The 12,190-nt window shown below is 45.0% G+C and overlaps 1 protein-coding gene across 1 annotated transcript; it reads left to right on the forward strand.

Annotated features, from left to right (window-relative positions):
* Positions 1–1,563: 1,563 nt before the first annotated feature.
* Positions 1,564–5,278, forward strand: LOC132124011 (protein disulfide-isomerase A4-like). Its single transcript, XM_059534733.1, has 10 exons — positions 1,564–1,886; positions 2,091–2,256; positions 2,340–2,545; positions 2,682–2,820; positions 2,938–3,143; positions 3,236–3,394; positions 3,479–3,630; positions 3,926–4,082; positions 4,202–4,435; positions 4,653–5,278. Exons 1-10 carry the CDS (start codon positions 1,796–1,798, stop codon positions 5,066–5,068), a joined length of 1,926 nt encoding a protein of 641 aa, XP_059390716.1. The 5' UTR covers positions 1,564–1,795; the 3' UTR covers positions 5,069–5,278.
* Positions 5,279–12,190: the final 6,912 nt, after the last annotated feature.

A 12,190-nucleotide genomic window follows, 5' to 3' on the forward strand; every position in this document is an offset into this window, starting at 1 on the left:
GGATGACAGGTCTCATTTTGTGGTGAAAACATGTGGCCTCACTGCGTCCCACCTGACTGATTTTCTGGAGATGCAATTTCAGCAATGGAGCAGCAACAGCCAGCACAAGCCCTGCATCATTACCTGGCTCAGGGCCCACACTGATGGTCCAGACATGTGCAGGTACACACATAAATGCATGACTGAATTTGAAAAACGAAACAAAAAACATGTGCTTTGTCATGTCGTGGAGGGAACTACCTTTTAATTTAATGCAGTGTTACAACTCAGTGGACAGACAGCAGTCATTTGAATATACAATTGCACCACTAGGAAGGAAATCTATCCACACCCTTTACTTGGATTTCAAAGAAAAGAGGAGACCAAAGTATATACTTTTTACTGCTTGATCACAAATGATGCCAGATAGTTTTCCTTTTTATTTGTTTACCCTGATTTGTGTTTATCTTTGTTCCAGCAGAGTCAGCATACGGTTCACTCTTCTGCACGGTCTGGTTAACACTCATCAGTTAAACATCATGTCACAGACCCTTCAGAGAGCCCTACACATCACTGTGCAATTTAACAGGCCAGCTGAATGCCCCTTTCCCATCCTACTGCTGCATTTCAGTGATAGTCTTTAGTGTTTTAGTCATTCTGAATATTAACTATAACATTTGTTTGCAGGATGTATGAGCACCTTATCCATACTCCAAACAGAAAATATATCACTGGACAGGACAGACAGCTCACATCTTCCTCCCTCAATCCTATTTACATGGTATGGTGAAATATTTTTATGTCCATGGATTGTGTGCATACATCCAAACATTTTAGTCCATATTTGTGTCCATACATACAAACTGTTTTGTCCATACATTTTTCACATGTTAAAATAAAACATAAAAAAGTATATATATATATATATATATATATATATATATATATATATATATATATATATATATATATATATATATATATGAAGAGTTCAGATGCAAAAGCCTCTAAATGCCATCTGAAATTTTCATCTAAAATTAGGATTTTTATCAGGCTCCTATATTTATGTTCAGTTATTTCACTTTAATAGCCTGGAAAAGGACCTGCACATTGCCATTAAAGTAAAATGACTCTAGGAGCTTTTAAAAAGTTTTAAAATTCACGTTTGAGTATTATTTGTATTGGTGACATTAATGAGGATGACACCTTCTTTAATTTTGCAGTTAAAAAGTAAACTTTTTTTTTGCAAAAACAACACTTTTAGTAAAGAAAACTTTTATATAGCTACCCCTTTTTCTCTTTTACTATATATCCACACCTATGCTGTCGAAATTCAGGTACGTGTGAATTTCGTAACTTCAACAACGTCCTATTAACAACAACTTGTATCGTTTTAACTTCAATAGTCAAAGCAAAGCAAAGCAATAACTTTCTCCTAGTTACACTTCCTAGATTTCGTCTTATGTCTTTCACTAACCATCCAATCAGCTTGTAGCCCACGGCAGCCCACCCAATCGCGGTTTTGAACGTGCATGAACTGCGGACTTGAGTGGCGATCGATGATTGGCCGAGTCCTTGCTCTACCAGCCAATCAGAACGTGGCAAGTCAGTCAAGTTCAAGTAAAGGAGTGTAGAAGCGAAGTAAAAAACAAAGCATTTAGAGAATAATGCGTGACTTGTGATGAGCTGTGCAAATCATTTAATGCAAACTTTTCTATAACGAGCACAGTATTTATTCATTTGAATACCGGTAGCAGTGTATGCATCTCGGTTTAACCCATCAAGCTATCTAAAGGAGGCTTAAGTATTAGATATCATGAAGAAGATAACCCTTCTGTTGATTGTGCTGTTTGGATTGACACATTTCATATTGCCAAGCCGATGCGAAGAAGAAGATGCCAAAGATGGTAAGATATCTGCTGCAGGTTGTTGATATTTGACATGCTGGTGTGTTGGACTTGCTAGCTAGCTTGATGCATTATTCTTGTTTAGGACAGCACTGCATGTTAGACTCTGTTGTGGAGACCATAGAGATATTTATATAAAACAATTATCAAGAAAATATGAAATATAAGTTTAGATTTATGCATATCATATTTGTTAACATTTAGATTCAGCAGATGATCTTGGAGAGGAAGATGATGATGATGATGATGATGATGATGCAGATGACACAGAAGTAAAGGAGGAGAATGGAGTGCTGGTTCTGACAGATGAAAACTTTGATACCTTCATAGAGGGCAAAGACACCGTACTGGTGGAGTTCTATGCACCATGGTATGTTTTCTTTGCTCTACAACTGTAGGAGACGCGTCATCAACTGTCAAAGATCTCGGTCATGCAAATATTACACTTTTCAGGTGTGGCCACTGCAAACAGTTCGCTCCCGAATATGAGAAGATTGCTCGGACACTAAAGGAGAACGACCCACCGATTCCTGTGGGAAAGGTTGATGCCACCAAGGCTAGTGCACTGAGCAGTAAATATGAAGTGTCTGGATATCCCACATTCAAAATACTTAAAAAGGGGGAGCCGGTGGACTATGATGGGGACCGAAGTGAGCATGGTGAGTACACTTAAAATAGATTTCAATGCCATTATGAATTATTTCCATCAGTTTGCTGTGAATTTGTAACAAGTGCTCATTAGTTGACTTCCTGGTGCATTGATAATCAAGCATGGTTTTAACTTTCATTTTTCAGCCATTGTGGAACGAGTTAAAGAAGTTGCCCAGCCAGACTGGAAACCTCCTCCAGAGGCCACCCTAGTCTTGACAAAGGATAATTTTGATGATGTGGTGAACAATGCAGATATCATTCTAGTGGAGTTCTATGCACCCTGGTTTGTATATTTAGATTTCTGTGCTGCTATTTTATCAACCCCATGATGTAACATCTTTGCATTCTTTCTGAAGCATCAGTGTGTCTTTTTGAAAGTCCTGTGTTTAAATTCAAACAGGTGTGGCCACTGTAAGAGACTTGCACCTGAGTATGAGAAGGCTGCTAAAGAGCTCATAAATCGTACTCCTCCTATTCCACTGGCTAAAGTTGATGCCACTGCAGAAAGTGATTTAGCGACACGGTTTGGTGTTTCTGGCTACCCAACTCTTAAAATCTTCAGAAAGGGCAAGGCTTTTGACTACAATGGACCACGGGAGAAGTTTGGTAGGTCTGTCACCCATTGTCATGACAAATTGATTTGGAGGTGTTGGAAATTTAGAATTACAATCTCTTAATTTTTTTCCCCTTTACTGTAGGTATTGTTGATTACATGTCAGACCAGGCTGGTCCTCCGTCAAAGCAGGTGCAGACTCTAAAACAGGTTCAGGAGCTTATCAGAGATGGCGATGATGCTTTGATTGTAGGCGTTTTCTCCAGTGAAGAAGATGCAGCATATGAGATCTATCAAGAAGCATGTGGGTATTGTTGTCTGGAAGTCTAGATATAAATATAAGCTGTACTTTCATTTTTTTCTAACAGTTTATTCTCTCTTCCTCCAGGTAATTCTCTAAGAGATGACTACAAATTTATGCATACATTCAACAATAAAGTCAAACAATTCCTCAAAGCTTCACCTGGACAAGTAGTCATGCTCCAGCCAGAGAAGTTTAGGTCTAAATATGAGCCAGCATCTCATTTCCTAACAATTAAAGTAAGTTCTGAATCTTTATTGTTTGTGTGAGATCTTTGCAAACCAAGCATGAAACTATTGTTAAAGTGTGGTAACATCAGAGGAATTTAAGCAAACCTTTTCTGGCAAAAATAGTCCAATGTCTGTAGATAAGTGGTGTATGAAGCACTGCTCACATAGTTGTTTAATGTAACAAAATCATGTGACCAATTTGAACCCACTGTGAAATCTGAATGGGAATTTATTTCGAACCATAATTTTTGTGAACAAACCTTAAGTCAGTTTTCCTGAAAGATTTGCCTTATTCTTCCTAAAGGACTCCACACCTGCTTCAGAAGTTCAAGAATTCTTCAAGAAACACATACTACCTTTGGTTGGACACAGAAAACAGAGCAACGATGCAAAGAGATACACCACACGACCTCTTGTGGTTGTTTATTATGGAGTAGACTTCAGTTTTGATTACAGAGTTGGTATGTGTTTAAGACGTGGCTGTTGCAGTGCTTTGAAACGGAATTAAGATGATGCCTGTCGCTCACAATGCAAATGCTTTTGTTCACTATTGACACAATTTGTTATCATTTCCACCCAGCCACACAGTTTTGGAGGAGCAAAGTGCTTGAAGTAGCAAAGGACTTTCCAGAGTACACATTTGCTATCGCGGATGAGGAAGACTATGCTGATGAATTGAAGAGCCTTGGACTCAGTGAAAGCGGGGAGGAGGTGAATGTTGGCATTCTCGGTGAGGGAGGGAAGAAATATGCTATGGATCCAGAGGAATTTGACACGGATGTGCTCCAAAGCTTTGTCATGGCCTTCAAAAAAGGTAAAGTATTGGTGTGTTATGTATGTTATGAGCCTGATTTCTTCCGCTTCATCAACCTTAATAATAATTGATTGTTACAATGAGTTTAAGCCAGTATGATAAGAAATGTTCTCATAAGAATGCAAATGTAAGACTGACAGCTTTGTATTGGTGAAGAGAGAGCACTACTTTTGTCACTGTTAAAATTAGTGACCGCATCCATTTTCTTCTCTGACAGGTAAGCTGAAACCTATTGTAAAGTCTCAGCCTATTCCCAAGAGCAACAAAGGATCTGTGAAGGTTGTGGTGGGCAAGACTTTTGATGACATTGTAATGGATATAGAGAAAGACGTCCTTATCGAGTTCTATGCACCATGGTGTGGCCACTGTAAAAAGCTGGAGCCAGATTACACCGCTCTCGGAAAGAAATACAAGAATGAGAAGAATATTGTCATTGCCAAAATGGATGCCACTGCTAATGATGTGCCTCATGATAGTTATAAAGTAGAAGGTTTCCCTACAATCTACTTTGCTCCCAGCAACAAGAAGCAGAACCCAGTCAAATTTGAAGGCGGCAAAAGGGACGTGGAGGAATTGAGCACATTTGTGGAAAAACATGCCACAAAGTTAACACACAAAAAAGATGAGCTCTAAGAGATTTAGAGAAACCATGAACTTTATATAAATGCAGTTCCGTGAGAATGGAAGCATCCTGGAGGGCTTGGTGACATTCAGAAAAGAGATTGTTTTGATTTTTGTACTTTTCTTTTGCTTCTGGGATCAAAACATTCAGTATTTTCATTCCAAACCAAGCACTGTTTATTTCCCCCAAGTATTTTAAATAAAATAATGTAAAAACACAAATGGAGTGGTTGTCATAAACAAGTTCCTGTTTGCTTCATCTCAACAGGTTTAGTCTGATGTTATACATCACAGTTTCCAGGTCCAAACGCTGTCAAGTGACTTTATTTGTAAAATGCTTTTCAATACTGGTTGTGTCAAAGCAGCTTTCAAACAGGAAAACCGTTTGACAATAATAGTCATTTTTCCAGCTAAAGTCAGTTCATTGATGATTCAGTGATGTCAGCTCTCTTCCAATAGTGTTTGTGCAATCAGTCAAGCGTCCCCAACCAAGCAAGCCAAAGGCGACAGTGACAAGGAACTAAAACTACTGGTAATTAGAAACGAAGAAAAAAACAGGGTCAGTCGGGTTCAGTTCATTTCTGGCCAGGTGAAACCAGCATGGCATAGTTTAATTACAGGCTGCAACACATATGCAAAGGACTTGGCTGGTTCCCGTGTTCTTGTGTTCTTCAGAAGAACCCCAAAGCAAACAAAAAAACAGTGCTTATTTAAATTCACTGTGTGCTGTAGTACTACTGAAACATCACAATCTTGACCTTTATTTCATCTTAGTTGGCCAAATAGTGATTCACATTTTAAGAATTCTTAAAGGGGTCATATGACGCTTTATTTGGTGTAATGAAATATGTTTATGCGGTTTAAGGTAAAAAAAAAAAACACATTATTTTCCACATACTGTACATTATTGTTTCTCCTCTATGCCCTTCCTTCTGAAACACGTCGAGTTTTACAGGGCTTATCTGTCTGAAAAGCAAGGTGTGCTCTGATTGGCCAGCAATCCAGTGCGTTGTGATTGGCCGAATACCTCAAGCGTGTTACACCCCTTAACATATTGTGATGCCCTGGGGCCTGAGCGATGAGACATAAACCTTTAACCCCATTATAAACATGATTTCTAGTCGTGTCTGCTTTTGGAAGGCCAAACAAAGTAGTTTCACTTTCACAACCAGACACACAGGTGTCTATACGACATAACGGTGGTTGCAACAAAAATAATACAACGAGAAATAAAGGTACACCTTCTTTCTTGCAAGATGCAGATCTTCCAGGGGGGCAGGGTTTCATATTTTATTGAAGCAGCCCTAGGCGCTGCCATTGGCTAGTGGACCCCCATCTGCTGTTAGCATTCCATTCGACTCCCATTCATTTTGGCGTCTTTTTGACAGCCAATAACTTTACATCTGAGGCGTTTAAAGACTTCATTTGTCCATTAATTATTTCTAAAGAAACACGAAAAATGTATAAAAGGCTCCATCACCTTGTATCACGTTATGGTCCCGTAGAAGCAGTTTTTGTAAAAAATAGGCTAACGATTGCGTCATAACCTGCGACTCTCTGTTGCACAGTAGAGAAATTACCGTATGGACAGGAGGAGAAGCTCGCAGGCAATCTTTTACTGTCTATGAGGCTATCGGGGGGACGCGGAGGCATAAAGTCAAGGGAGATAATTAATCAGAATACTTACTAAAATCTGCCCCTGTTCAAGCTCGCCTTCTCTGCAAGATTCGGTGGGAGATTCAGATTTCTCTTGGCACAGCTATTAGAAGACTTACAATTGTCAGACAGGTTGCTCACGTGACATCTACGTCATCAAGCTCAGTTTGAGTCTGCACAGTACGCTCGACCCCCAGGAAGTGCGTGCTTCTAATTGACTTCACTTGTCTCCGTTGGATCTAATGGGGTCGCTGTGTCCATTTCTTTTACTGTCTATGAGATCTTCCCACATAAGCCCCTTTCACACCCCAAATCGCCTTCTGTGTGAAAGCAAACACGTCCCGGGATTGAATCTGGCATTGAACCCGGGTCAGGGACCTAGTAACATTGCCGGGTTCAATCCCGGGACAAGCACTGTGTGAACAAAGCCAGATCTAATGCCGTGTCGTAGTGATGACGCACGTTATTGCACGACTCTTTTACCGGCTGTTTTGACGGAAAATCAACGTTCGCGACGAAAAAATATGTGCAAACTGTAATGAAGCAGAGATCAGTTAGTTCCTCACTTTCTGCGCTGACGCCAAGATCGTTTGCCAGCTTCAGTGAAAGTATAACGTATCTAACGTTTTCGACTCGTACATTATACGTCACGCCCTGATGTCTCGTGTCTTTATGGGAACTTTACGGGTTGTGTGTGAAAGCACGTACATATCCGGGGTAATCACTGGCAGTGTGAAAGTGCAAAATCTAGCGACCCGGGAACAATTGCCGGAACACTTTACCCGTGTATTTGCCGGAATGGCAGTGTGAAAGTGGCTATAGGGATGTAGAGATGTGGGGGCGTGTTAGAAGAGCCTGGACACCGTGAGCTTGGAGACAGTAGTGTATATAAACCGCTGTTAAAGATTGGATTTGGACCCTGAATATGTCAGGAATTAACAGACAGATTGATTTAAAATCACATTTACAAACTTCTATTACAAATTCTTACTAATTGTGCAATAATTTTCCAAAGAAAACTTTTTACTGAATCGGTTCCATCTATTCGCGATTCGGACTGAATCTCATTGAACCGAAAACTAATTATGAGCCTAAACTTGAATAGTGTACATTTAAAAGTAAAACGTGCGGGAAATATATGAGGCAGTTGTAGTGAATGTGACAGACATAATTCACCATTGTTAAGTGTAGTTCTTTACACTGTGTTCTGCATAACTGTTCAGGGATCGTGGTCCCTTTAAATGTTCGGAATGCGTGATGACGTAACACGTCGATCAGCGCCATTGTTGGTTTATTCTGTTTTCTGCTTAAAAATAAACAAGACACACATTTCGTGTGCTCAAAGTGAGAAGTTGTCCCTTGCAAATTACTGCAATTTCCACACTGGTGACCCCGACATTAGTCTGCTGGACGTATCCAGAGACACGACGTGATCATGACCGCGAACGCTGTCACCCTCAAACTCCCCGAATTCTGGGAATTGTCAGCGTCGGCATGGTTCGCCCAGACTGAAGCGCAGTTCGCATTGCGTGAGATCACCGTGGATACAACAAAATATTACTACGTTGTGTCTGCTCTCGGAAATTCAACAGCATCCAGAGTGGTGAGCCTCCCGAAAACGGGAAGTATACGGCACTTAAAACCCACCTGTTGAAAACATTTGAACTGTCAGACGCTGAGAGAGCCAGCAGGCTTTTCTCACTTCAAGGACTGGGTGACAGCAAACCGTCCAAGCTCATGGACCGTATGCTGGATCTTTTGGGTGAACACAGACCTGATTTTCTTTTCATCCAGCTTTTCTTGCGTCAGCTGCCTTCCCAAGTGAGAGCTGCATTAGCCAACACCACAATCACTGATTGTCGTAAACTAGCTGAAGAGGCTGATAAATTTTTCCTGGCAAGTCAGGGACATTTTGCGGCCGCGCTTTTTCCCGCGCACATCTCTTCAGTGATGCGGGACGACGCCACAGTCATTGCTGCGACCACATCTCGTCGGCAGCAGTCTTCTGGCACCCAACAGCCCTCAGGATTGTGTTTCTACCATGCAAAGTTTGGAACCAAGGCTAACAAATGCCGTCCACCATGCAGTTTCATTGTTTCGGGAAATGCCAGGCCCGGCGCTCAGTAGTAGCCATGTGTGTCGGCCGCGTAGGCAGGCTGCTTTTCATCCGCGATAGCATCTCCGGATGCCATTTTCTGTGCGACACGGGAGCACAAAGGAGCGTCCTGCCTGCATCCCGTTTGGACATGGCAAACGACAGCCACGGCCCCCCTATGGAAGCTGCCAACAGTAGCCCCATCCGCACATATGGAACGAGGTATGTCGAATTGTGTTTCGGAGGACAGCATTTCGGTTGGGACTTTGTTACTGCAAAGGTTGCCGTTTCCCTCCTCGGCGCTGATTTTTTGTGTGCACATGGACTGTTGGTGGATGTAAAGAACCGCCGTCTGATTGATGCTGTCACGTTTTGTTCTTATACATGCACGCTCAGCGAAGCGGACTCCATACGACTGTCTAGCATGCTCTCAGCTTCAGACGATTTCCAACGTCTATTGGCCAGTTTCCCAGCCCTCACTCAGCCCACTTTCTCTTCATCTACAGTGAAGCACGGTGTGGAGCACCATCTCGCCACTACTGGTCCACCCGTCTACGCCCGCGCTCGGCGCCTCGACCCGACCAAGCTTGCCGTTGCAAAGGCTGAGTTTACAAACATGGAACGCCTGGGCATAGTACGCCGATCCGACAGCCTGTGGGCATCACCCTTTCACATCGTCCCCAAACCTGGCGGCGGCTGGCGCCCGTGTGGCGACTACCGGCGGCTTAATGAGGCAACGGCACCTGACCGATACCCAGTCCCGAACATACAGGATTTTTCAGCACACCTGGCTGGCAAGGTAATTTTTTCCAAGGTGGACCTAGTCCGGGGATATCATCAGATGCCGGTACACACACTGGACATTCCCAAAACGGCAGTGATCACGCCGTTTGGTCTGTTTGAGTTCCTGCGCATGCCGTTCGGCCTTAAAAACGTCGCCCAATCTTTCCAGCGCCTCATGGACTCAGTTTTGCGGGACCTGCCTTTCCTTTTTGTGTACTTGGATGACATCCTGGTGGCGAGCACGTCCAAGTCTCAGCACCTGGCGCACCTCCGAACCCTTTTTGAGCTGCTTAGCCACCATGGACTAATTGTCAACCCTGCCAAGTGCCAGTTCGGTCTCTCCACCATCGACTTCCTAGGACACAGAGTCACTAAGGACGGAGCAGTTCCTCTCCCATCAAAGGTGGAGGCAGTCATACAGTTCCCACGCCCGCTCACTGTGAAATCCCTGCAGGAGTTCCTCAGCATGGTGAATTTTTATCACCGCTTCATCCCTCGAGCCGCTCAGCTCATGGGGCCCTTGCACGAGGCCTTAAAAGGTAAACCCAAACACGCTGTGGACTGGACTGAGAGCAGAGTCAAGGCTTTTGATGCCACTAAAGCAGCATTAGCGAACGCCACCATGCTGGCGCATCCTTCTCCTACAGCCCCCATTGCCATCACCTCGGACGCCTCTGATTATGCTGTCGGTGCGGTTTACGAGCAGTGGGTAGGTGGGGCCTGGCAGCCGCTGGCTTTCTTTAGCCGTCAGCTGCGCCCTGGTGAGCGGAAGTACAGAACTTTCGACCGGGAGCTGCTGGGTATCTACCTCGCCATTAGACACTTTCGTTCCCTGCTGGAGGGCCAACACTTCGCTGCTTTTGTGGACCACAAGCCGCTGACTTTTGCCATGGCCAAGGTGGCTGAGCCGTGGTCCGCCCGCCAGCAACGGCATCTGTCTTACATTTCAGAGTTCACCACGGACTTGCAGCACATTGCCGGTAAGAGCAACCACGTAGCGGATTGCCTATCACGGGCTCTGGTGGGGGCAGTCCATCTTGGTTTGGATTACAACCGCATGGCCGTGATTCAGACCACAGACCCAGACGTGCAACGTCTGAAAACCTCGACTACAGGGCTGCAGATCAAGGATGTGGTTTTTGGCAATGCCGGCACAACGCTCCTGTGTGACATCTCCACAGGTAGTCCGCGGCCTATCGTGCCCTCGGGGTGGAGGCGTCAAGTTTTTGATGCCATCCATGGTCTCTCCCACCCAGGGGCGAAAGCGTCACAGAGGCTTGTTTCAGCAAAGTTTGTGTGGCACGGCCTCAAGAAGGACGTTAGGGACTGGGCTAACACCTGTGTTGAGTGCCAACGGGCCAAAGTACACCGCCACACTAAAGCCCCGTTAGAAACATTCCCGGTTCCTGAGAGGCGTTTTGACCACGTAAACGTGGACCTGGTTGGTCCTCTGCCCTCCTCTCAAGGTTTCACATATTTGTTAACCATGGTTGACAGGACCACCCGCTGGCCTGAGGCTGTACCACTGACATCGGGGGCATCTGTCGAGATGACACGGGCATTTATTGGCACCTGGATTGCCCGTTTCGGCACCCCTTCGGACATTTCCTCTGACCGAGGTGCACCGTTCACGTCCGAGCTTTGGAACGCTGTCACACAGAGCCTCGGAGTGAGACTCCACCGCACGACTGCATATCACCCGCAGGCTAACGGACTCTGTGAGCGTTTTCATAGATCGATGAAGGCTGCCCTGCGTGCCAGCCTCAAAGACAGCAACTGGGTCGACAAGCTCCCGTGGGTGATGCTGGGTATCAGGACTGCACCAAAGGAGGACCTTCAGTCCTCATCCGCGGAGCTAGTTTAAGGACTACCGCTGCGAGTACCAGGGGATTTTGTCCCTAGCACCACGGTTCCCTGGTCTGCCACTCTCCAGCGGTCTACTCTACTGGATAATGCGAGGTTTTTTGCACCTGTTCCTAATTCCTGTCACGGCCTCCCTCAGTCGCACATCCCCGCTGGACTTCAAACAGCCGACTTTGTTTTCATTCGCCACGATGCCCACAGAGGACCGCTACACCCGCCCTACGAGGGCCCGTTCCGGGTTCTGGAGACAGGGGACAAACACTTTGTGGTGGACAGGGGTGGCAAACCGGAACGACTCTCCATTGACCGCCTTAAACCGGCTCATTTGGACGTGGCCAGGCCCATTGACCTGGCCCAGCCCCCACGACGCGGACGGCCTCCTGCTCTGCCCCCACCCAGTGCTCCCACACCACCCAAGCCTCCCACACCCCATGCCCCTGTCCCGGGTAATGACGGTACACCAGCTGCAGTGGGGCCTCCTCGACCTCCGGTACAGCGCAGTCACTGTGGCCGGTTGATACGCCCGCCCCTCCGTTGACAGTTTGGTTTTTCTGATACTGTGAATTCTGGGGGGACGTGTGTAGTGAATGTGACAGACATAATTCACCATTGTTAAGTGTAGTTCTTTACACTGTGTTCTGCATAACTGTTCAGGGATCGTGGTCCCTTTAAATGTTCGGAATGCGTGATGACGTAACACGCCGATCAGCGCCATTGTTGGTTTATTCTGTTTTCTG

This window comes from Carassius carassius, chromosome 42, assembly GCF_963082965.1.
Source record: "Carassius carassius chromosome 42, fCarCar2.1, whole genome shotgun sequence".
In the NCBI taxonomy this organism is placed as follows: domain Eukaryota; kingdom Metazoa; phylum Chordata; class Actinopteri; order Cypriniformes; family Cyprinidae; genus Carassius; species Carassius carassius.

Bases quoted from the DNA above. Each gene is read 5' to 3' on its own strand.
- LOC132124011 (XM_059534733.1), top strand. From the start codon at position 1,796: ATGAAGAAGATAACCCTTCTGTTGATTGTGCTGTTTGGATTGACACAT. The intron at 1,887-2,090 runs GTAAGATATCTG...GTTAACATTTAG, and splicing joins AGAAGAAGATGCCAAAGATG to ATTCAGCAGATGATCTTGGA. The intron at 2,821-2,937 runs GTTTGTATATTT...AAATTCAAACAG, and splicing joins GTGGAGTTCTATGCACCCTG to GTGTGGCCACTGTAAGAGAC.